Here is a 26434-nt window from a genome sequence, read left to right as displayed (position 1 = left end):
TTGACTGGATCCCAGAAATGCTGAGAGTTTTAGTCTGTGCATTTTCGTCATCATTTTGTAGATTAAGCGTTTTATTTTTCTTGAGAAGGGAAGAATGCAAAAAGGCGAATCTTCACACAGCAAAATCACTGCAGTATTTGGCAGAAAAAAAGCTGGTAGAGGATAGTAATCAATAAAATATCTCAGTTGCTTGGGCAACTTAAATTTTCGTATGACCTGACAAGCAATCCTATTTAGATTGCAAATCATTCAGTTAGTAAAACATGTCAGGGGAAATTCAAATGCCCCATAAGAAATGTATATTCTCAATGTGAGGCAAGAGAGGCGCCATTTCTTGTTCCAAAGACTTCCTCGCATGCTATTCCACACCAACAGTGAGAAGCTTTTAAGCCAGCTCCCACTGTACAATGGGTCTTTGAAAAGAGAACGGAGGAGCATTGCACTTACTTTTCCTCAGATTACGCTTCATCTTTTTATTTGGATCTTTCTCATCCCCAACACCATCTTCAAATGGTCTCTTGAGAGCAGATGAGCCTGTACCTAGAGTATAAATTTCCTTGTAATATGAATAAACTATTAAAAAAATTCCATTGCAGGAATCTGATTAGTCCCATACTGTTCTTTCCACATTTATAACTAAGAAAAGAACTCAACCTTCAGTCAAAGCTTTGTTACTGTTACATGTAAACCAATAATAGCTCATTACTCATTGCACCAGGCCATGCAAGATGTCTGTTTCTAATATTACGTGTACTGTAAGTACTGTAATTCTGTAGTGACTTTTTTTGTTTGTTTTATATTTAGTCTATGGCAAGACCTATAACAATTTTGTTTTTCCAAAAAAGAAATACACGGAAAGTTTTTTTTGTTAGATGTATACTATTTTCTAGGAAAAACATGAGTAATTCTCATTATGGACATTCGTTATACATTTTTCGACCAGTCTGAAGTCTCTCCTTCCCCAGCACAAAAATCGTAAATATTAATTTTACTCTTCAGACGCCAAAAGGATTTGTGCTTTAAAGAAAGTCATCAGCTATTCCCTAACTGCTCCTTTGTTGGTACTTCTGGAGAACAGAACATTCAGATTTTCTCCTAACAATAAAATACATATATTAAAAAGCAACAAACCAAGCCACCAAAAAAGAACCCAAACAGCAAACCAACCAACCAAAACAAAACAACAAGGCAAACAACTAAAACAAACCAACCAACCAACAACAGCAAAAAAAAACCAACAAAAAAACAGACAACAAACCAAGTAAAAAAACGAAACAAAGAAACATTTGACAAAGAAAAATCTTTGCTGTAAATTCATAGCACGGAACTCAGGAATTTCACTCATTCTATATTAACCCCCTAGTTTACTTCCAAATTAGTGATTTTTAGAGCATACAATACCTACCTTCTTTGTCAGTTACTGACCAGGAATATTTCTGAAATGACTTATTTGATGGGAGAGGATCCATTTCCAAAACCTTATAGATTTGACCAAAGGCTGATAATCTGAGGGCATGCTATAAAATGACAGTAGAAATAAAATAACATTGTGATGTAACTTGTATCTGAGTTGTCTAAGTTTGTAGACACAAAGTAACTTCTTCTATGAAAATGTTAATTTCTAGAAATCTTAAACACATCAGTTTCTGTAATATGAAGTGCAGGACACATTGACAGGGAGCCTACCCAAGGACTGTGCCTTAAGTGTTTGAAGTAGGATGCAAATGGTGCACACACATTAGGCTGCCTCGTGTAAGGATTGTATTTCATCTGTATTTAACTCTTGCACTCATAAAATATTATTTCATCTTTCCAGTGCAGGGCACCGTAAGAACCATCAGGACCACCACTAAAATAAGCCATCATGCCAGAGAATAAGTTGAATTAATTAGCTGAAATCTCGAGTATTATAGCACCTAGCTCCTCCATGTGAGTTTTCTACCTGAGCACTGTGCGTAATGGCTTCTTTTTGCTGAACTGTCATATACGACAAAGCATCTGTTGGCTCCCGTTCACAGGGGTCATGCAGACCAGGGCCTCCTGGGAAGGAAAAATGTAAGACAGATTATTGAGAGTAAACACGAAGCAACATGAAAGAAGAGAGTAATGAATATTCTAACAGCTAGCCTTCATCTTCAGCAGAGTGGGAAGTGCACCCTTCCCAATAAGGGATTCAAGTATTATACAAAGCAAGCTAACCCATGAAGCAAGAGGCCACAGAACTTATCAGTGTGAACACTGCATGGGTACAACAATGTGAATTGAAAGCAGGAAGTTTAAAAGGAAATAATGATGTTTTGGGTAGACATGCTGATTTCAGTAAATCTATATGAAGTAGCTAGTCATTAGGTCCACATTTGTTTGGAACCCCTTAATGAGATCAAGGTTCATTTATAAACAAACCTAACATTCCCCATGAACTCCTAACTGTGTTGGAAGTACTTCATTCAGTTTGACCATGCAATTTCCTTTTATCTTTCAATTTTAAATAATAAGCCATATTCATTCAGTTCCACTGCAGATAGGAAGCACAAGGCGGGTGTTTTTCATCTAATCATACAGCAGCGTACTTTTAAATGGGTTTGGGCTGCCCGAACAACAGTCTGTATTCCTGAGGTTAATCTGGCCCCTTACCAGGAAGCAGAATTCCAGATGCCAAACACTCCATCACTCGTCGTAATGCTTCCCCAGCGCCCAAAGGTCTATTACAAGTACCTATAGATTTTTCACATATAAGCTCGAGTGGCTAGAAGACATTAAATTATGATTAGTATGGACACAAGGGTAACTGTAACTGCAGTTAAATATGGAGAGGTAGAGGGGAAGAATATTCACATCAGCTTACTTCAGCTTTAATCCACTACAGGTCTAACTGACAGAGGCTGCCATCTCAGAGGACAGTTACGGCACATATATTTGTTCCCTGCTTTGAGTCACCTTTTGAGGAAACCAACTGCTCTCCGTTAACTGCACTGTTAGTCTAAAAGGAAAAGCCTTCTACAGCCAAATCATGTGAATATTCTCCTCCTGTCAAAGGGATATCAGTTCTATGCAAGAGAAAATGCTGCCTCCGCTGACCTCCAAAGTGTTCCTCTCTGGACACAGAGAGCATTTTGCCTTCCGCAGAGCTGCTAGCATGAAGTGGCTGCTCTGACAGGACCAGCTCTGTCATGGTAGCAGAAGACTTGAAAAACTGAGGTTGGAAGCAACAAGTGGGATTCTACTGCTAATCCATGAGGACGTGCAAGGCCCCACAATGTCACGCCTCTTCCCATGGTGTCAGTACATCTTACAGACTGAACAGGACTCATTCTCTTTCCTCCCGGTAAGCACTTTTCTACACAGCTTGCAGTTAGTGAGGAGCGGGGAGAAAAGGGGGAGGGAGGCAGGTTAAAGGGAGGAGCGTCATACAATGCACTGCTTCTCCCAGTCCAAACACCGCTACAATCCGTAGAAAATTTGAGATCTGACCAGGTTGCCTTCAGCTCTTTCTGTACTTACCCATCCTTTCAGTGGTGCCCATGTGGGGACTCTGTTGCACAAATCCCGTAGAATACGAAGCACAATTACACATGATTTTAGTCCATTTGCCCTGGCCTAAAACAAACAAAAGGGTTCCAATATACCTGCAAAGACCTGGCCTTCAATTTTGCCTTTTTTTTTTTTTTTTTTAAAAAAAAAAAAAAGCAGAGTCCTGGGATAGACTTTTTTTTTTTACGATAACTATTTAATACTTAATCAGCTTCATGCAAAACAACAGTTATATTAAGTAAAATATTTCAACTTATAGAGAGACAAAGAAAAGGAAGCAAGATATCAAGATTGCTCTCGTAGCCTCATGACAACTCTAGACCAGTTGGCTGTCTACCTGTCATGCCTGCCCCTTATACAGTACAGCACTGAATTCGGAAATCTAGACCTTTGCTCTACTAGGGACTAATCAGAAGTTAAAGAGGCATTAAAATTAAATATCTGAAATTAAACCTCATAAGGCTACAGTAACAACAAGGTAAGAACAAATAGCCAACCTGAAACCATTTGGCGTGCCGCAGAGACGCCAAGGCCTCCAGGCATTTCTGCCTGTCCAATAAGTCCGGAGGATCTTTCATCGCAACATTATCTACTGGTAAAAATGGGATAAAAAGAGACAGATACAATTTGACCAAGGGGTTTCTGTCACAATACAAAAAGAGCGGCAGCATCTCAATGAGGTAATAAGACTCCCAGAATTTAAGTGCACTGTTACTTAATTTAAACAAGCCGTTAAAGGTAGTAAATGTGCACGTGTGCAACAGAAGCAAAGGCATTCACTCCTCATACAATAATAGTAATAATAGAGATGGCCACTGCTACAGACAATCTGGGATCTTATTAAAAATGTAGAACATTTCAGGGCAGAAAATAGCTATATAGCACTTCTTTCATTGTTATTTTTCTCTTCTTTGTGACTTCCAAGTGCAAAAAGTAGCACAGAATTTCAGAAACATGCTTCTTTTGACAAGGGGAATATTTTCTTGAGGGACACAGAATATTGAGAAAAATTATAATAGGTAGAAACACTTTGAAGTTATTCCCATGCAATTGCTGAGAATTAAAAAAAATTGAGTACATTTGAAATACTTTTTCTTGAATAGTATTAGTCAATATAATTCAATGAAAGAAATACGTAAATGCTAACAATAATCTTTCATATAGGCAGAACGTATGAAAGAATTTTGTTAACTACCAGATTATTAATATATTGAGATGTAGTCTCCACTTATATAAAGCTTCTCTTCCCAACAGCAACCAAAATTGACACGTGAAGTTCAAAGAAGGGTTTTAGAGACAAGACATCTTCTGTGGAGCTTTACACTCTCCACCCTTCCCTTTCTCTTTTTTTTTTCTTTTTTATCCAGCACGCAACAAACTGCTTTTAGCAGTCACAAGCAATTCTGTAATGAGGGATATTATACAACAGTCCTTTCTTCCCCGATTTGTATTTATTTATTTTTTCTTAAATGTGTGATCAGCACTCAGATTCACTGGAAGCTATGTACAAATGACAAATTTTGCATATCAGAGAGTTCAGGTTACAAGGATTTTAGATTTCAGCCGACATGAGAAGAACATAGCGGAAGAGCTAAATGAATCCATGGCTTAACTACAACCATGAATATGTTATTTTTCTATGAATACACGATTATTCTTAATTTCAAAATAATTTGGAAAAAACTCTCTTTTCATTATTCACAATGGACAACTCTGCAGGTTTCAAGAGAGATCCTGGAATGCCTGACTGAAATGCAGCATCCAGTCCAAAATCTTTGCCAGATAAGCAAAATCCAGTACCCAGAAAGACATTTAAAATATCAGGTTGTTAGGAGAAAAAAAGTAAAATCAGTTTATATGCATAATTTAGTTACATCTCAATATACCTTTACATAGATTAATTTGGGTAGTATTGACTGCAAATGTAATTGCATCTTTAATGTTCAGTTACTCTACCTCCTATGCCGTTTACCAGGAAGGTTACTCTGGTAAAAGCACATTATGTTACGATGGATAAAAGAACCCAAAGCAAAAAAAAAAAAAAAAAAAAAAAAAAAAAAAAAAAAAAAAAAAGTGTAAAACTGAACAGAAGCAGGTATCTTGTCTGATTGGTCATGGTTGCATTTTGTACCTGCTGGCTCTGCTGTCTGCAGAATGAAGACTTAAAGTGCTATAAGCTTATTTTCTGACCCTGATGAACTTCACAGCAGATATTTGCATTGTTTCTTATTGCCCTCACCAACATTATTACAATATTGAGCTTAATCACTCGTCTTGCCTACTATTCAAATAAAAGCTGCAAAGTCTCAAGGCACTTGATTTCTGTGAGCACAAAAGGTCACCTTGAAACAAAATTTACTTCCAAGTTTCCTTCGCAGTTTCATTTATTTTCAGGAGTAATGTTTTGTGGCACACAATTATTAAATGTACTTCTATGTGGCTGCATAAAAAAAAACTTTATTTTGGACAATATAAACATCTGCTTAAAGCTCACGTACTGTATAAAACAGCTACTGTCAATGAATGATCAGAATCTTATTTTAAAACGTTAGAATTAGCAAAGATGACTGATTGCAAAATCATTAATTTTTGGCAATATTTTCACATACCTAGGGACTTTTACTTAGTATTGTACAAGACTGCTAAAGCACGTGGCAGCTGTTGACAAAGTAAATTAATTTTGACTTTAAAGTACAAGGCCATAAACAGAATGTTATCAGTCATTCCGGTGAATTAAAGGCCTTTTCTGTTCTCATAAGAATTGTTTTCAGCAGACTGAAATGTTACTTCTCCAGCAGGATCAAGGCTATTTCCAAAGGTCTAAATTACAAGTAACTTGGAGAATTTTGCCAATTGCAACTTCCATACTAGTGTTGTGAACACCTTTTGCAGATGTTGCAGTCAGCCAGCTTTTGATGCAAGATTCTATTAAACAGAAAGATGAAGAGAACAGGCAGTGAAGAGGGTGAGCGGCTTGCAGCAGACTCCCTTTCGACATCCTCAGTAGAATGGCATGTTTCTTCATGCTCTGCCAGTCAGGAAAGTGAGACCCAATCAAAATTTTTAAACGTGATTGCAAAGCTTTCCTTTTTCTCTTGTGGTTTTAACAAGGGCAAAGATACAGAGTTTAATAAACAGCTCATAATCAAGCCCTGACGTTAGCTCACACTCTGCAACTTAGAACCAATCCTTCAGTAATTCTCTCCCCACTTGCTGCATTTACTCTCTTCATACGGTGGCTGCTAACTTCATTCCTTACAGCCAGCCACACAAGGAGTGCTGCCTTCTCCACAGAGGCAAGGTACATCAGTGGCTTGTTGCCCCTTCAGAGGGGCTTGGCACCTTTGGAGCATTGCTGGCTGCCTGCAAAGGCAGGCTGTTTATGCAGTAGTTGCTCAGTTCCAGAGCAAGGCTGATTTCAGCACCACTTCAGTGACTGAACTTGTTTATTATTATAATTATAATTATATAAGCTTGTTTTACTGTAGTGCTCAGTAACAAGAATTGATTTGCAAGGTACCACATTCTGGCCTGGAAAGCCCGATTCGCATTAGATGTTGTGACTAAAAATTTAGTTTCTTAAGTTTAAAATTTAAACTGATGCAAAATGCAGAAATTTTAGATGCTTGACTTCTTAACATGACAAAGCAGAGCTTTATGGATAGCCATTTGTGAGAAACACTGAAATGCACACACACACACACACACACTGGTCTGCTATTTATTTTTGCTAACAAGCAGCAAAAACAAATAGGGCAAACACCACAGTTTAAACATGAACACTTTTCCAAAAGAGGTGGGGACTGAAGAGAAATCCAGGAACGTTTTTCGATACATTCTGACATCAGGGCATGAAGGTACACACAGCATTCCTACAGAACAGATGGGAGCACTGGTAACGAGGTCATTGCACCTAACCTTGCTGATTTGGTTAGAGGACAGATTAGTGACCAACACCGAACTGCTGGAAACCTTGGTCAGTTTCACACAGCCTCTGCTCACTGGGAGCTGCTGCAGGGGCCCGCAGGCTCTAGGGCAAACCCGCAGCAGCACCTGGACCCAAAGGGCCTATCTTACAAGGAAGATGAACGGCAAGCTGACCAGCATTCAGAGCCCCTTCATCCAGAAGGATGTACAGAATAAACTCGAGGCCATTTTTAGAACTGCACAGAAGCTGTATTATGTTTGGTTGGCATTTTTTTGGGAGCATTGGAAAAAATATGGCAATACTTTGGAAATCTTTCCCAAAAAAAGGTTTTTTCACCTGATGGTTTCTCTGAGTATTTTCCATTGATAGATAGAAAACTTTTTTGGTCTGAACCCAAGTTAAAGTGACTAAAAACAGTTGCAAATATTATGAAAAAAAGTATTTTTTTAAACTCTTTAAAACCTGCATTTAGTGATATCTGCATAATGTTTCACATACCTTTGATAAAGGAATACAGTAAATTCCAATTGCACTTGTGATGAATCAACATCAAAGCACCTGGACTTTGACAGGATCCAATTACCCTACAAATACTTATTAGCTTTACAGCAATGATAGTGCAATGCTGCTCTAACAAAGGCAGTGAAACCATTTTACGTCTTTAAAAAATAGTACAATATTTTGAAAAATATTCAAAGACACTGAAAATAGGACACATACACTTTAAATATAAGAAAGCATAAAAATTCAAATCCTCATTCATTTTAGGATGAATTCAGGAGTCCTGAGAGTTTACTGCCACAATGCTATCATTTTGGTGCAAGAAAATATTTGGATGGAAGCCTTTGCACAAAACTATTCCCTTATGGGAATCTTACAAATCTTTTATCATTAAAATTTGTTCTGCACTTTGTGCTCCTCCTTACAAACATCCGTCAGCTGCAGTAACACCAGGCCTGACCTCAACATCTTACAGAAAGTTGAAGAATAACTGAAGTAATGTGCAATTTATTTTAATGGTCTTGCAAAGGAGCATGGTTACTAATTTGAGAATAAAACAGACATCACAATTAGGAAATCTTTGCCATTCATCTGTTTTGTAAGATTTTTCTGCATCCAACTGCTGCCAGAGGGCTCTGCTTCCTTTCAAGGTTATCCTTCTTGCCCTCGCCTCAAACAAAAGTGAAGAGAAACTGACCAACATTTCCCATTGTATCGGTAGTTCATGTGGGAGGGGGGGAGAAGCAAAGGGCTTGTGGCAAGTCTAGAATGGGAAGAGAGCGACAGGGAGTTCCCTAGCCCACGCGGGCCCAGCTGCCTCAGTTGTCATGACAGAGAGTGGCCAGTTGGTCAAAGGTCTGACATCGTCCGGTGGCAAAGTTTCTAGGGATAGGTTTGGGAAGCGGAAGCAGAAATTACTGACAAGATTTGAAAAATAAAATAAAATATGGCTACATTTGCTCTTCTCTATTGCTCGTTTTGTTTCCAGCCTCGTTGATACTACCCGTTCTTACCAAGGGGCTGAGGACTAGATTGGAAGTCAGGCAGTTAGGGGGAAGGAATAGAAAGAAACTAAGTTACAGTTTTCTAAATCTATTTGGGACTAGGGGCATGAGGAACAATACTCAACTCAGAAGCAAAAGTACTGCATTATAGCACCCTAATTTCATTGACAAGGAAACTCAAAGCTAGAACCATACACATGTATCAGCAATTGATAAGAATTGAGGGCCAGGAGGATATACTTGTGAGCTTTGCAGTTACTTTATGCAAAAAGAGAAACAATTTTACAAGTTTGTCAAGATACTAGAACCAATCCCACTTGACTGACTGAATTTAAAAACAAGACTGTGCAGCGCTAGGGTGCTCCAGAATTAACCACTAAATCTGAAAGAAAGAACTAAGATCTGGTTGTGTGTCAAAGTTAACACTGTAGCAATGCTGCTTGCAAATGAAAACCATTGGATACTTACAGGACAATTAAGTGGCTGCTATCTTTTTAAGGTACAAATAACGTAACCTATTGTGGCAAAAGCCAGTCTAGTTAGTATAGAATACACAATTAAAAACCTATTTCCTAATTATCCCTGTGCTGCACAGTCAGGGCATTTTGATAGAACAGTCTTAGAAACACGTTAAAACGCTCCATGTACCTCCTTCCTTCTTCTCTGCTTCATCTCGAATGAGAGGGGATGTAAGTATCACCTTCAAGGTTAGCTTGGGCTCCTTTGTGTTACGAATAATAATAGCTGCCTCATTTACATGCTCCTCCACGAGATACTTCTCTTCTGTAAGTTTCTGAAAGTCACCAAGAAAGATTTCAAGAATCTCCTAATCAACTGAAAAAACGCAGAATCTCTTTACGTGCATACACCTCTTGAACTAGTGAGACACCTGCAAACATTGCAATAGCAACTATGGCCCTGCCTCCTTCATTAAAAACAAACTGGAAAACCCCAGGAACGTGACTTTTAAAAAAGCTAAGAAAATTCTACAGCAAATGTAATGGCAGTACTAAGTAGTCCCACTACAAAGGCACTACTATCACTTTTTTTTTTTTTTAATTAAAAGATAGAAGCTAACTTTTGTAGCTGCCAGTATGTGAAATACTACCAGCAACTTCTGTTCTTAGAAGTAGAGACCTCTGGTAATGCTGCCTCTAAACGTAAAAGCTCTCGTATGCAGAATGACTGACACAACTGTGCCTGCCAGTGCGAACGGACAGCAGGCTGCAGTGTAAGAGCCACAGTGGCTCACCTGGCTCATTTCTTACCATGTCTAAGCCAGTCTTCAATGCCCCAGCAAAAAGGATTTCACCACTTTGCCAAACAGTTTATTCTGATTCCCACATATATAGACAGCTTTTTTTTTTTTTTTTTTTAAACAACACAACTGCCCCTTGCTATACTTCCAATTACTTTTTAAATTACACTTTAAATTGCCTTTGGTAGCCATGCAAGGTACTGAATGCCTGTCCCTTTATAAAAAGCCATTAATGTCTTTTTGAAGCTTACACCTGCATTCCATCTTGCCTTTTTCCAAACACAATCATTTTCATCTTTCTTCAGTGTTTTTCTAGGTGCTCATTCTCAGTCTTCTCTTTTGATTTTCTCCAACTTGACTGTCCATCTGTCTCACTCCCTTTTCACACAGCACTTGAAACTGAATGCAAGACTCTCCAGCGTCACCCACCTCATTAATACCAGCCCCAGAAGATTCCTGAGAACGCCTGGAAAACCTAACCTTCCTCTCTTGACAAGACATCAGTAAGTGCATTTTTAAAATTGATTTGTTCTCAAGCATTTTATTTCTTGCTTAGACTTCTTTTGTAGATAGTAATGTAAGTTGCCTAATAATGTGTTCCACTAGTTTGTGTCAGAATTCTCTCAACTGATCTGTGTCTGAAAGGTATTTCAGTGCCCTTTGGGTCTTCTCTCAACCTTCAGAAGTACAGAGATAACCAAAGATGAATCCTAAAGTCAGCTGCTTGTATTTGTATGTTTAAGCAAGATTATGAAGTTAGAACGTATTTAACTTGTGTTCTAACTACTGCTTCTCTTGTTGTGGCCTGCACTTCATCTTCTTTATTTTTGGGATGAAATTCTTTAAGCATGCTCACAGCTAGCTTTCAAAGAAAGATAAAGCAGAAGTTGTTTATGTCTCTGTACATCATGTGCTGGTTTTGCCCACTAATGAACCTGCACCTTCCTCGTCTCTCCAATGTGTTTGCAGAACCTCTCCTTATTGCCATAATAGTTGTAGCTTGTTTCACTAGATTCCTCTTACCCCAACTATTCTGTAATCCTTTCCGTCAGGTTGCTTCCCCATAAGACCTTATCTGCTGTCCCCAGAGTTTATTGCAGTCTGTATGTCTTATAGTTATGGCTGTTCTGCTGTTCTTGCCTTTTTTTTTTTATTAAAAAAAAAACAAGCATATGTCAACTTTTCTTATTTTCAACCCTTCTCAACTCACACCTGAATATAAACAGTGAAGTTTACTCTCTACCATTCAATATATTCCTATCATTTTCAGCTATGGATAGGGCTACATCTGCAGGCACGGTATTACCTCATTAAAACAAGCCCTTTGTGTGAACAAATGAACAGTGAAAACAAACAACTGTCAAAAATGGCAGATCACATTGTCTATGTAAAAATAAACACAAGGCAGAAAAGCAGATCAGGAGAGAAACCAATCTCCTTTGGACCTGGTTTGGAGAGAGGCACCTGCACTGGAGTATTTTGGGGCTCGGTGTCTCATGAACAGGGCACGTCTCAATCTGGAAGCTGGACTCAAGCTCAGAACTCTGTCAAAAAGGTATTAACCCTGGCTGCTTTACAGAGACCAACATTAGCTTTAAGTGATGCCTATTGAATGCCAACTTTAGAATGAAATAGCTGTAGATAAAAAAGAATTATGAGCTCATGAGTAACATAAGCTAAAATGAGTGATCACCTAAATTGTCTTGTTCTCACTTCAGAAGTGGAGAGGCACTTATTTTGGAAAAGCCTAAGCAAAGCAAAGCAAAGCTGCTGCAATGTAGAACTTAGTTCAGGCAGGGGGACAGGGGACAACAACGTAGACCAACTCACATGCTTGAGCAGGGAAGATTTCTGGGACTGCAATTTAGCTCACGTTAGTGGATTAGAGCAGAGAACAAAAATCAGCTTGGTTAGTTACCAAATAGAAAGGTTAGCTGCCAGCACAGGAAAACTGACATCACAAATTGGGATTAGGCAGCATCAGGAGTAAGATGTTAAGTTTTGTAAATAGCTACTTCATAACACCCCATTAAAGATGTTACATTCCTTAGATGTCCTAGATTCAAAGCGTATTCTTTAATCTCTGTCATTTGCCTCTTTTGCTGGAAGAAGTTCCAGCCTTTACCCCAAAACACCTTGCAGTGCTGTCAGTCATTATTACAGGACTACCCTAAATTAACTCACCTGAATTTGAACTGGGAGATTGTCTTTGACTATACATAACAACGTCTTTGTGGGTTTTTCTTTGCACATGAGAACCAGCTCCAAATCCATATCATCTTTTATCAGCAAGCCCTTTGCAACCAAGCCAATTCTCATAACACCACACAAGGTCCGACCACTTTGATCCCTGGAAACGAAATAATTCTGAGTAATTAAAATGGTATTTTCACATGTTCAAAATACTTGCATTATGCTATCACAGTGAAGAGACGAATGGATTGGTCTGATTACAGTGCTAAAGTGGCATACCACTGATCAGAAAATGAAAAGCATAGAGTGCTTTTATACAAGTAGCTCCTATGGAAAAAAAGGACAAAATTGAAACACTGATTTGCAATTCACATGAATGCAGAAGTTGCCTAGCTTAAGACACAAAGCACACACAAAAAAACCCACCAAAATTAACTATCTGCATATCTACCAAGAGTACAATAATTAAACCGACAAAGTTTTTCCTGTTAGCAGTAGTGATCTGAGTTGTCTTTTAGCAATGCTTCAACTCCAAACATGGCCACATACCTTTTCAATGCTTCTTCAGTTGATCCATAAACTCAAACTTTTATCTTAAAAATTGTAAAACTAACTTCTGAAGTTTTAGCACATAGTACAAACTGATGTTTCAGGAAAGCTTCTAATTCTAGAAAGACTTCCAGGCCCAATTTCTTCAACAAGTCTCACCACTGAAACCTACAGGAACAGATGCCTGAATACTCGGTTCTACTCCCCACTAACTTTCAGAGGAACTTTTACAGATCACAGCAAGCAACTTTCAGAGCAACATAAGAACATTTTAGTTCTGAGTATCAAGAAGAAAAATGCAACAAAAAACAATTTATTAGGCTACAAAAAATAACACAAAATTTGCATAAAAACAGCAAGGAAAAAAATGCAAGAAAAGCACCTTTGATAGTTCAAAGCCAGGTATTGCCACATGATGCATCTCAAACACTGTGGCACCAACTAGTGGCACATTTCTGTTATAAAAACCACAGAAAGTATGTAATCAGTGAAAGTGGCAAGCCACTGCTGCCAGAAGGACAGCACCCCGCTCCTGTCATTCTTATCGTCCAAAAGGATAGACTGGATAAAAACAAAAACAAAACCAAACCAACCAATCCCATTGTGATCAATGATCATCAAATAGATCCTGAGAAATCCTAAGCTTCACTCAGAAGTATCTTCATCAAATCATTTTACTAACTTTGCCTATGCATTTTAAACGGAAATGCAGCAATGGATGCTTACACAACAGAGTAGAAAATAAAGGGACTTGGAAAACCAAGTGGTAATTCCACTCTTCTTGAAACAGCCAGAAGCAAACAAGCAAATACTGTTAAAAAAACAAACAGCCTCTCAACTTCCAGCATGCTCTGCTTCTTTACCAGTACCTTGATGCAAGTAAGTGTGAAAACATAGAATTCCTTTAGATACAGTTTGTAACTGCCATAAAGATGTTTTACATTGTGGGGAAATATACTATTTTAGCCCCTCTTAGCTTGTAAAGAGATTAGTAAAATAATCTGCCCCAAAGCAAATGCATAAATTCACAAACTATTTTATAAATCTAATACTACATGGATAGTTACTCCAGATTTGTAACAGAGCTCAAGCACAAAACACCCTGCACACACAGGTGTGAAAGCAAGAAGGCTATCCAGTTATCTCAAAAGCATTTAATGCAGGTCCTCAATTTTTTATTTTTTGAAGAATCCATCCTGTGCCTATGTTATCCCCTTTAGAAGACATGTAGATATGCTGCCAGTAATGCTAGGAAATCACCCACAAAACATACAGTACACTGCATGGCAAGAAAGGAAAGAAAGACAGTCCTTCAGCAGGACACTGAACCTTTCTCAAGAAGATGACAGAACCTAATTGTCCGTCTGTGGAGAAGCAGCCTATCAGTCTACTGCAATTATTCTCCAGCGGCAATACAATCCCTCTGTCTTAAACCAATTTATACGTTAATTTATGTAAAAATATTCATGAATTTAAGTGTTTTGCTATTTCTATTTGAATAGATTTCACACCAAAAAAGTGATATAACACAGCTCGGCCTAACACAAAAATGCCAGTGTTCATGAGTGTGTCTGTTAAATATTTATTAGGGGAAACAGAAAGCCACAGAATCAAAATGAGGGACTGTTTGTACATTTACTTTTTCAAGGCCATCATATGATGGTCTTCATGCTGCTGACCGTTTCTGATGTAGATCGGTGTATCCTGAGTAGATGGTGCTCCATTTAAACTTCATGCAGAGCAAGCACTTTCTTTCAATAGTTCCCAAACCCATAACTTTGTAGTAGAGGTAATCAAAGAAAAGCCTGAACATTAAGAAAGAAACCTGTGGAAAAATGCTACTTTACTTGAATTTTCTGTAGAATCCGCAATGCTGTTCAGAACAGCAAAATAGCAAGTCATGGACGCTATCTGCTTCTTCCACCCCTCTAGAATTAATGCACTAGCACATTTCTTGTTTCCAAACTGAAGTACATTCTCGTAGTGAGGTATACCACAGCTTTATACTGCATTTCCCGAATGCTACTCTGAAAATCTGAGAGGCCTGGCAAGAAGTAGGAACCCCAATGTTAAAAAACAGGAAGCAACATTTCTCTTATACTTTCAGACATACATCACTATGAATTTAGAAATAACTGATAAATACAACAGTGATCAGTGTCTTTCACTTTAAGCCGGTAAACTGTATTTTCAATTTGTGAACTGACACAGTCTTCCCGATTCAGTTAGCTCTTCCTCCATTATCTGCACTGAACCATATCCTACTCCAGAAGCACATAGCATAGAGCATCTGCATTTCCATTTCCTACTGCTAGTGTAGGCTGTACCTCCTCCTGCCCCCAAATGTGAACAACTTAATTTTTGGTGTCCTGGTAAATAATACATATTTTTAAAAGGCCTCGATAAAATTTTCACTACCGTAAAAGGTGTCAGAAAATGTAACTAATACAAATGGATAAAGAATACACTTTATTTATCAGCTTTGAGAACACAATATAAGTGGGCAAAGCCCATGTAGCAGCAGACATTCTTAATACTGCACACAACATAGGAAAGGAGATTGGAAGAGCCCTTGTCTACACCTTTGGCGCAGGTTATGTTACAGATGTAACCAGACTAAGTTCAGTGGAGAAGAATTCTCTAACAGGAAGAGAACGGGAAATCAGATTTTTCAAGTCATGACAACTTTGCTGTTAGTCTCACAGAATCAGAGAGCTAAAGAACACCTTGGGTTGGAAGGGACCTTAAAGATCACCTAGGTGATCTTAGCCCCATGTCTGGGGCTGCCCCGGCCCAGGTGCAGCACCCTGCAACTTGCTGAGCCTTGTATGGGCCAATTCTCCAGCTTGTGCAGGTAGCCACCTAGTGCTTCACTTCCTCATCCACAGACCTGAGAGAACACTGACAGGAGCTGCAGAGCACATGACGGATTAGCCAGGAAGTGTTGAAGAACTGGAAGCACCCAAGTTAAGAAGTCATACATCAAGAAACCTAAAATAAGAAGCCATTTGTTTCAGCTTCTTCCTCAACTACTAGAGTTATGCTACAACAAAACTGGGCACCTGGTCAGGGAGTTGACTCAGAAATACTGCAGACAGATGTTTCACTCAGGAGAGCACTACATAACAGTAGATAATGAATCCTTAGAAAAGTTAGTTTGCTGGATAAACAATGAGAGTTTACAAAAAAAAAAAGTCTTTTATTTCTTAAACTGATGGAGTCCCTAAGCTACACGGCTGTGGATTTGCATTCGTGTGTTACAGGGACATATATTCACTTATAATTGCTGAGAAGTTTGTCTGCTAAAATGCAACCCGACTGTATCACATTAAAATAAATAATGAAATAGAAAGCAATTGCTGCCTACATTGGACGTATTACTATTCCCTGCACTCATCCTGTGTGCTCCACCTCAAAAAGTGCAAATATATCCACTTCCTTCTATGAATACTCGTATGCAACAGAATCAAGGAACACTACAACACTTATTTAGGAGGAAAAGAACCCATTCAAAGCTGTACAGTAACACATTATGAGGTTCAACTCACTCACTTGGCATTGCTTTCTGCAGCTTCCTCTGCTTCCACGTCACCCTCACATTTTGCAGACTTGTTCTTTTCATCCAACCAGTCAGAGACATGTTTAAGGGCACATTCTACTGTTGATACCATGTTCTGGACAGCTTCAAGTTCTTCTGGAGATGGATAAATGGTTGAATGTTTCACCATAACATGGCGGTCATCGTTAGCAAAAGATCGGATAGATCTCTGTTACAAAGTGGGAAAGGGGGGAAAAGAAAGTTACTGGGTTATCAACAGAAGGACATCGTCTGAAGGGGAATCCTCTCTGACAGATGCAGGCAGGTGTTTTTTCATGATCATGGATTATAATCTTGGAAGATTACCAGAGGGAGGGAGAGACCAAACACTAATGCAGAATCAGCATTAAACTGGTAAAATGTATAAGGCCTTTGGTAGGTTTTATGGCACCTAGATTAGATGCCTACAAGCAACTCTTCTAGAATCACTTTGTTGGCAACTCCAACAGTCACATCTGGAGCACAGTTCATGTTTATCCCACTTTAGGATGAAATTAATTGTACTTCAGAAGTGCACTCCTCTCCTGCCTATCCCCCTTCTCTTTGAAGAAGCTGTGTATAAGGCTACGGTGCTGAAGCAGGGGACCAGAAAAACCTGAGTTTCATTCCCAGCTTTGCAACAGCCAATCCAGGGTCCTGGGCAACTGCCTTCACTTTCAAGTGTCTCTGACTTTCCTCATCCTAGGGATGACTTGCTTGTTAATTTAGATTACGTTTTCAAAGCCAGTGAGAACAGACGTAGGCCCTGATCTTGCTCAAAGCAAGATCTTCATTATCCTGGAGATACAGGCTGAGTAACAGAACTGGGAGAAACACCCTGCCCGGGAATACTTGCAGGAACTCAAAAGATCCTGAACTTCAGTGATCTTTGCTGACTTGTCTCAAGCTTCAGTGGCTCGATAGCTCAAAGCATAGAGAAAAACTAGGGCCTTGATTCCAAAAGGTAATCACATTTCAAAGCAGGGAAATTCAGAACTTAAGTAGCCCAGGGTGAAAGCACATGGGGCAATACTCATGTAGAGGAGGGCAGATGAGGAGAACACTCCTGTTTACAGAAGGCATCGATGCTCTCCAAATACAACTTTGCTCGTTCAGGATAGGCTGACTGCAGCTGTACCTCTCCTCAGTTTATGCTAGAGCCAATGGCAACCCCTTTAGAAGGCAGTGAAATAGCCAGTCCCGTACGGTTTTGTTGCTGCTGCACATGAAGTCACAGGCACCACCTAGTACTGAGAGAGGCTTAGCAAACTGCACTGGGATTTACAAAGGCATGAATGAAAATTAGGACAGAGAGAAGCTGGTAAGAAATGACATAAAAATAGTTTATTAAGAATTTGAAAGAATAGAAAGGGATTAGACTGCTAATTAAAGAGTTTACAGTGAGACTGTAATACCTGAGTGACAGCGCTGAGAGAGGTAAATGTAACTGAAGGGGTGACTTGTGCCAGGAGGTTATGGTTTGCCACACACTTATCCAAGTGAGACTTAGCTGATCTAAACAGGGACCTGGACCTGCTTTACCTCAGTTGTACCTCCGCTTCATGAGTTTAACAGCACATACCCTGGAACCGCACACACTCTTGGGGGCTGTGAAAGATCTGAAAGGCCTCTGGGTTGAATCCTTGTTAAGGAACTGGTCAAGGCTTCCTGGCTTATCACATCCATAGGTCCCTCAAAGGTCTATGTCACAATTTGCTCCCTAACTTCTGCACTCCTACCCAAATAGACAATTCAGATAGTAAAACCTCATCAGACAGGAGTCTGGTGTCATCCCCAGCACTTTCATAGGTTGCAAAATGTTGCCAGAAGGCCCCTCCTGAGGCTTATCTGCAGCCTGGTACACAAAGAAGCTGCGTTTCACTTCAGCAGTGAAAACTGACAAGCTGGAGTTCCTAATTCACACACACAATCTCTTATTTCATGAAATATCCATCAGGAAAACAGTCAAATCAGTAACTCAGTTTAGAAGACATTTGTGTTCTTTTCTAACAGACAGGGACTGGCAGAATCAATTCTTCATTACAACTTAAGCCAAAAATAATAGCAAAACAAGACTTTTTAAAGCACAACGTATTGACAACTCTGGTGTGTCACAAGTTCATCCTCTCTGTGCTCTGTAACAGGTAAAATCCTGGTTTTTTTGTTTGTTTGTTTCGCTTTTAAATATAAACGCACGTCCTGGATATCATCCACAAGCAGCTACACAAATGTTAGCTGTATTTACAGTTTATTGCATTTACTCTCATTCTGTTTCTCTCAGCAGTAATGCTGCCCTTTTGTGAACGTGACTTTAGGACCTTATCATCGCGATCCTTGATCACAATCCATTGTCTCACACAATCCCAATTTGCAACTAATACTGGGCAGACAGGAAACGACCCCTCAGCCTGTCAGATACACTCGGTGTGTACTGTTTACACACATCTCATCTACGCTATTAACAAAGCGTGCACAGAACTACTTGCAATCAGCTTTTCATGCACACACACACAAGTATGAATAATCAACACTCGCTTTTGTGAGGGAGGGTGGAAGGGGAAGAGCAGCATTCAGTTACGCAGTCTGCAAGTTCAAGGTCATTCGTGCTGTCTGCTACAGCTTGCCAATGCTGGTTTTATTAGAAAACCTTATGAGCATCCCCTTCATTCATATTTAATAATTCATGTAATGCAGGCTCACAAGACAACTCTCTGGTTTAAAAAGGCTGACAAAATATCAAACCTCATTTGCTTTGCTCAAAGCATGCAGTACCATCTCTCATTTAGTGCAAGGTCAGAATATCCCTTCAGTCTTGTTTTATCAGGCCCCACGCAAGACTGTCAGCAGAGAATATTACTAAAGCAGCCCTATGAAGATGACAGATACCTACCATGGTTTGTTAGTGTTTCAGCTTTTCTCTTCCTTTCTCCTTTTCCCTCCTCCTTGGTGTCTTTGCTAAGCGCTGTTTTGCCTGACAGAACCTCTTCATAAGCCTCTCAGTCCCTTGACAGCTCAAGAGTTCATAAAGCCAAGATGCTCTGAGAGTCACTTTCTGTAATTCACCTGGAAGAAAAAAAAACAACACACAAAACACAAACAGACACGAAAAAAGAACTTGAAACCAGAAGAAACAACATGGTAATTCCAAAAAGTGCTCAGTGCAGAACACGATATTGAACCGCAGAATAAAGCGAGCTGGATTCATGGTGGGGAAGGACTCGCTGAACTGTTTATCTCAGAGCAATACAAGATGTTAGAGAAAGAAACTTTCTGTGAGGTGCCCACACGTATGTAACCACTGTCCCATGCCAGTTAGAGCTCCCCTCAGCACGGTTTGTCAGCCAACTGGCAATCCCAGTTTCTGTTATGAGGAAGACAGGAAATCCAAAGTCTCAAATATGTTCTGTATGAAAGCAACTTGAAAAGACTTCTATTTTTACACTATATTTAATTATCAAAAAGTAATTATCAGCTGAAATTCCCAGTGCATCGTTTGATCCTGAGTGCGTCTGCTGCTGTACAACATGAGCTAAGACTCCAGGTAGCAATAACTGTACGCTGTTATTAAAAAAAAAACTAAGTGCATTACAACAAACTGAAGGCATACTAGTTGTGACAACGTTCAGCTGAAATAATTCGCACTGCTTTTTCTGCCCTTGTATGTCTTTTTGCAGCACACAACAGCTGAAAGAGCCTGTAAGAGCAGCCCTCTTGTACTAGACTGGGAGAATGACCAAGTGGTTGGTGTGCAAGAGAAGAAAGGCTAAGCTCACTGCACAGCACAACATGCAAGTCCTTGCAGAAAACTGTTTTCCTTTCATTGCACATACTGTTGCATCAGCTTTTCAGCAACATCTTGAAGGAACTGGAAGCCCTGTCAGTAAATTTCCGCAGACACGCACTCAACACACACACAAATATTTTACTTTTCTTCTATGTCAGTCCTGCTTCTCTAGTTAGAAATTAAAGGCAAGTTTGGCAGCTACACAGGTATAGGTGAGATGACTTGAAAGTTGAGTAGATGTTTAAACTTCAGAGGTGTAACAGGAAATAATTAAAATACTGTATCTGATAGAGACTTAAGCATTCCAAGGGAAGGGCAAAGGCAACCACAAATTCTTCTTTATGATTTTCTCCATCAAGAAGAAATGCAGTGGGTTTACAGGACCAATAGCTTTGATAGTAAGCGCCTTATAATTATTTATTTGTATCTCATGCCACAGGATTTAGGATGCAAATCTGAGTTTAAAAAAAAAGCAGCCAGACAAGAACACTATGCCGAGGCCTGTCTGCTTCAGCAGCTGAAGACTGCCAGGGAGGAAACCCCAAGAGAGTTAAATGCACTCATACTAAAAATGCTTGGGAAAAGCAAGCTAATAAAAACCCTGAAGGATCTAATTTCTCCTCACAAAGGCTATATATCCTACCAAGTTATGTTAACACTCAACCAAATCGCTTCCTAGAAGCAATCAAGGAAGATGTTCTTTAATGGGACCGGATTCCTACCTTAAGAGAACCTGAAAGCCAAGCAGGGTCAGCCAGGAGCACAAACAAGGCAGGATTACTGCTTTGGCACTATTTGGGCTATGAGCTAGTCGTAAGCACTTCCAAACTCACTAGCTTTACACCATCTCCAGAACTGACCAGACCCTGAGGTCTTTTTGCTTAGCTCTTCTATAACAGCAGTAGTAATAATAAATAATATTCTTTTGAGTCAGCAGATGGCAAGCTAGAGAGACTTTTACCAGACATGTTTCCAGATCATCTATTTCGAATTAGATGGGATTTAGTTTGAAGAGAGAACCACCTTCACATACCCCGTTCTTCCCTGCGACTCCTACATTTCACATTTCCAGTTTGCTGTCTTCTCTGGTAACTGTAACTTGGCAATTCCAGGCAGAGAGAAGGGCATTGGAATGTGTTGCTGACTTTAGCATATGCCCAGCACGACGTCTCTAGACTCCAAGCAACACCCCAGCCTGGACTCCCTCCTAAGACTACTGCAAGCTGTTGCTTATCAGCTTGTGCAGTGTATTGAAAGCAGATGGACAAGGATAGCTGGCTGAGCAAATTCTGGTGCTTCAGTACGTTACTGAGCAGCCTGCTGTCTAGAGGGCAAGTCTACAGGCTCTCTCACAAGCTCTGAAAACTGCCATACCTCAGGGTGCAATTCTGCGTGTATTGAGAGCTTTTCAGTGTTCTTTGAAAATCTGAAACAGGCTGAAAAGGAATGTTTCACAGCTGTGAATCTTTTACTAGAAAGACAAAGCAAAACCACCACCATCTCCCAATACTTTGCCTTAAACGGGCCATAGCCATCTTGTCTTTAAGAAAAAAACCTTTGAGACAAGGTTCAAGTTTCAGTGACGAGCAATAGCTGCATGAAGACATTTATGATTTCCATTCTACCTACCCTTTTTCTCAGCAGTGAATGGCTGAGGTCTGGTTATACACAGCTGAAATAAAAAGGGACTTTATTTTCCACTAGTGCCTGTCATTATAACAACTCAACTAAAAAAAAATCCCGCAAGCTGAGTTGAAGCTGACATACATGAAAGTCACGTTAATGACTTGCAAGTCACTGACATCCTAAGAATATTTCACAGAAACACGCAACGGAATGAAAGCCTAATTTGGTCCAGACTTCAGAGATTTTTTTAAAATAAAGGACTAAACAGGAAGTTTACTACAAAAACGCAGACGCAACGTACAGAACAAAGTACGTTTGACAACACGCAGAATTAAGGAAAACTAAAAATCAAATCTGCTCCAACCATATGGACCAAGGCAGCAGAACACGGCTCAGCACTGAACACATCAGAAAGCATTATGTGGAGCAAGCAGCAATCCCATAAATCCAACAGCCCCATTTTACTTGCAGGTTACAGCAGGATACGTGTCCCCGCGTCCTCAGGGAGCAGCAGCTGAGGCCCAGACTAATGGCACAATAGCGTAACGCACGGTTGTCCGATGCAAGGGCTGCCACCTACCCTTGCAAAAAACTTCTAGACAAAGCTCCTAGCGCTAGTGAGCCCTTGGTGAACTCAAGACAGTCACTTTACCTGTAGATCATGTTGACCTAAAGCACAAAACAGAGTAAACACTCGCTGTCTCCTGATCTGGAGGAGCCGAGCAGAGTCTGCAGGGTGGTTTTACACCACTGGGGATCTGACACATTAGAAATGTTACTAAAACACCATGACAGTCTCTCAGTGTTTCCATTAAACATCCCATCCTGCACAGAGGCAGTTTATGCATTGGCACAAGACAAACAAGGAAAAGAATTTCAGACAAGGCCTTTGCATAGGGCACATTCCTGCATCTGGCACTTGTGCCCTGGGAAGGAGGCGTTTAAACAGCCAGGAGCACCGAACCTGCTCCCCTACCTTTAGGTGCAGGCAAGTGAAAAGCAGAAGCAGGTACTTGCCCTCCGTAAAAGCTGACCGGTAAATCCCAAGCCCAGAGATTTAGAAGGCCCTGAGCGAGGTAGCAGCCAGCTGAAGCAAAACCACCCCCCCCAGCCTATCCCCTTACCGATGGCTGCTCCTGGAAACTACAGCTTACACCCCACACCACCCCGAGATCGCTCCATGTTTGTGTCAGCAGCACAGCAAGGACAGCGCAGGGTGCTCATAACAAACGGGTGAGCATCCAGCACAGACTGGGGAGCATCACACAAGGCAATGGAGCAGAACTGGGATTTACACAGAGTGGGTGAGAAAAGGTGTAACCTATCTTTTTGTTACTTTTACAAATCGGAATAAGAGGCTTGCAACTTGAAATTGCAGGTTGATTTTAACTTCTGCTTCGCATTGGGCAGACAGGTAGGTTTTCGTCACACTGCACATGGTGCTGCCGAAAATATGCTGTGTTTTTCTGCAGTAAATTTTTTTGTTGGCCTTCTGCCAAGAGCCTTTCTGGCAGCATCTCCCACAGTTGGAAACTGTGTATCTGGGTCAGAAAAGACAAGTCGCTTTTCAGAACGGCTCAATACATTTGGCAGAGATGCTGATATTATAATTGAACTCTTTCAGCAACTCTTTTTGTGATGTACCCAGACACCAAACAAAACAAGATCTGCAAAGTTGATTAGTGTCAAAATAACAGACAGAGAAATAGCAAAATAGTTTTCCCTCATGTTAAAAGTATCAACAAACCAAGAGATACAGATAAAAACCACAATTCACAGGGACTGAATGCAGCATGGGGCATAAATATCTGCAGAGTATGAGCAGCCTTCAACTTGTGCAGATGTTTGCTATTTTAGATCCTGACACCCTGCATGCTGTACAGCATTGCTTTCTTCACCGCTGAAGAGAAACCCTTGCCGCTCACCATCACATAAGCAACCTGTGAAGGAAGGCGATGGTAGCACTAGGAACCATACCTAATAAAAGACTCAGATCGCTTCTACCAACATGCTCAGCATCCAGCTTCACCTGCAGACTGTACAGCCATACGAGTTTTATTATTTTCCAAGTAATACAATTCCTGGCAAAGCTGCATCTGGTTTAGCCTTCAGAAGGCTGGAATTTTCCAGCCAAATAAATAATTACAAAGCAACAGTCCAGCTAAGAGCTGGGAAGGTACTTCCCACAGCAAACCCGGACACTGCACACAACACACACTGAGTCTAGCATTGCTCCTGCTTGCTCAGTTCTCATGCCAGTTTGAGAAAAGGCTCCTGTGTTCCAGGTTCTCAGGAGCAGCCAGGCAGGCACACACTTGGTAAACAGACGTGCAGTGATAACACCAGAACGCAGGAACTACCCAAGCCACCTCCCGGGGCTAGAGCTCACAGTGCAAGGACAGCAGCGTTCAGACAAGACTGGGGAGGAAGCTACTGGAAGAGCTCCTAGAGAGGATTTGGCTGCACTGAGGAGGACAGAGATGGGGACGGAACTTGGGGACCTTCGGTTGCAGTGATGCAAACAAGTATGTGTAACTGCAAACAGGTGAACACACGGATTCCTCCAGGTAGTAGAGCAAAAAATAAAAAAAAGAGGGAAAAAAAACACCAGCCAAAATAAGTCACTCCAGTAAAGAAATCCAAGTTTAAGAATTAAAACCAATCAATCAGTTCATGAGATTAATTGATTAAGGTAAAAGGAAACAGCAATGTACAGAGCATAACTCACATTTTTAGTTCGTGGATAAGTTAAATAAAAAGATTGGTCTAAGAGGAAAACATCACTACCCTAGCAGGAAGGCTAAAAAGGAACATGGAAGCACGGCGTAAGCAAGTGCACAATCCTTGGAAGAAAGAAAACACCGTGTTCTGGAGAACCACACCAGGCAACCTCAGAAAGGAACGCACATCAGTAGGAATAACTGCAGATATCAAATTATGATGTAACAAAAGAAAAAAATAGTTTGAGGGCTCAACCAGTCAGAAACATCCAAAACAGAATGCCTGTGAAATTGAGTCCTATAAATAAAAACTAAAATATCTTAAAAGGAGAACTTCTTGGCAGCATCTTTAAAAAAATCGCAATTAGATGGTACATAAATAATTAATAGTGAAGCATTCATCTTGAGACTAGACAGAAACCACTACTAGACTCTCCATGTCTGAAATGTTAAACTGATTTCTGACTTCCAGCAGGCATTCCTGCTCTTCTGGCTAAACTGAGTGCTGGAAACCAGAAGCTACTTTGAAGTACTCACCTGTTAGTGAAGCAGTCAGAATTTGACATCAACATTCAGAATCAGAGAATTCCATAGAACAGACTACATTGAGTTACAGTTGAAGAATTAACTAAATTAATAAAAAGAATTACATTACACTGAAATGAAACCATCTGCAATGTCAGTTTTCCCAGAGACAGATTTGGCTTAAGCGAAGTTCTGGATCTATGCCCAAAGTTACATCACGTTCCCCAAAACAGAATCGCAGCTCTACCTCCTCAAGCACACAGCGCAGCTTAGCGCCATGCTGGGCTTCTTACTGCCCAAGCCTTGCCCTGCGCTCAGATCCCAGCACCTTTACAGACCTTCATCTCCTAGCCACTTTCCATCCCCGTATTTCTGTCCAAAGCCTTACTTTTGAGGCTTTTTGTTCCAGAACCATAGCGGGAAGCAGCCACAATATTGAGGAGAAGAAGAACTGGGACACTCCTTCCCTAGCATCCTCCAGCTTAACTCAAAAAGCTGCAGTGCCCCAGTTTCTTTCCTGTTGTGATTCACACCCCAAAGACTGCGGGTTGACCTACGCTGCAGCCTGCCAACCAGCAGCATTTGACACACAACCGGGATGGGGAAAAGACCAAGAGGTCACTCATCAACCCAGGAGAATGAGTTCTCCGCAGGACAGCGAGGCCGAAGCAGCACACACACGGAGCAGCAGGTGCTGCAGCCTGCATGCTGGAAATCACGGCATTCCTTCCCCATGTGGGAAATGAAACGGGGAGTGAGACAGACAAACAGAACTAGATCAGCTTGGTGGTTTGCACTTCTCATCAAGTGAAGGAAGGATAATTGCATGAAGCAGTAACTTCTTACCTCACCCAAGGACAGCCTTTCGGGTGACACGCTAGATCTCAGCAATGAGTCTATTCCTGTATAATTTCATATTCAGAAAAGCCCTATTTGTACTTAATCAAAAACACTCTTATGCTTCAAACTAAAATCAGAGCAGACTTTTTTTTTTTTATTCTAGGCACATCAGATAGGATAAAATAGCTTATTCTAAAAGACTAACGATCTTATCTGTTAATATTTGTAAAGGCGTTAAAAAGAAACACACGCAAGCTCACAAATAGGCTATACATGAAACGTATCTGGTATATCACACAGTTGCTTCTCTCACAACAAGGCAACACAACCCTCCCAGGAAATATCTATTCAATTTGAATTCCTAGAAGATAGTCTCTGCAGGTATCATTTAACATACA

General features: G+C 40.3%; 2 protein-coding genes across 21 annotated transcripts in view; one reads left to right on the top strand and one right to left on the bottom strand.

Annotated features, from left to right (window-relative positions):
• The window catches only part of CRB2 (crumbs cell polarity complex component 2), a 126811-nt gene that overhangs the window by 21703 nt on the left and 78674 nt on the right, over positions 1-26434 (top strand). The window contains exons 2-3 of the mRNA XM_084493725.1: positions 2867-3325; positions 10613-10725. The gene's annotated coding sequence lies outside the window, so the exon portion shown is untranslated. The remainder of the gene's footprint in view (positions 1-2866; positions 3326-10612; positions 10726-26434) is intronic.
• The window catches only part of STRBP (spermatid perinuclear RNA binding protein), a 79435-nt gene that overhangs the window by 36939 nt on the left and 16062 nt on the right, over positions 1-26434 (bottom strand). For 16 of the 20 annotated variants that reach the window (XR_014684933.1, XR_014684934.1, XR_014684935.1 and 13 more), the window contains exons 2-11: positions 19432-19604; positions 16517-16731; positions 12407-12572; positions 9613-9757; positions 4029-4123; positions 3502-3597; positions 2635-2746; positions 1943-2040; positions 1406-1517; positions 448-540 (exon numbers count right to left, since the gene is read on the bottom strand). Coding sequence is in view for 13 of the 20 variants with exons in the window: in XM_084493754.1 (XP_084349880.1) it covers positions 448-540; positions 1406-1517; positions 1943-2040; positions 2635-2746; positions 3502-3597; positions 4029-4123; positions 9613-9757; positions 12407-12572; positions 16517-16731; positions 19432-19434 (1135 nt within the window). In the remaining 7 variants the exon portion in view is untranslated. The remainder of the gene's footprint in view (positions 1-447; positions 541-1405; positions 1518-1942; positions 2041-2634; positions 2747-3501; positions 3598-4028; positions 4124-9612; positions 9758-12406; positions 12573-16516; positions 16732-19431; positions 19605-26434) is intronic. The other 4 variants (XM_084493761.1, XM_084493758.1, XM_084493760.1 and 1 more) reach the window with 2 other exon arrangements.

Source organism: Aythya ferina (genome assembly GCF_964211825.1).
Source record: "Aythya ferina genome assembly, chromosome: 20".
NCBI classification, from domain to species: domain Eukaryota; kingdom Metazoa; phylum Chordata; class Aves; order Anseriformes; family Anatidae; genus Aythya; species Aythya ferina.
Note: the sequence above shows the minus strand (reverse complement) of the source record. Positions and strands in the feature narration are given on the sequence as shown.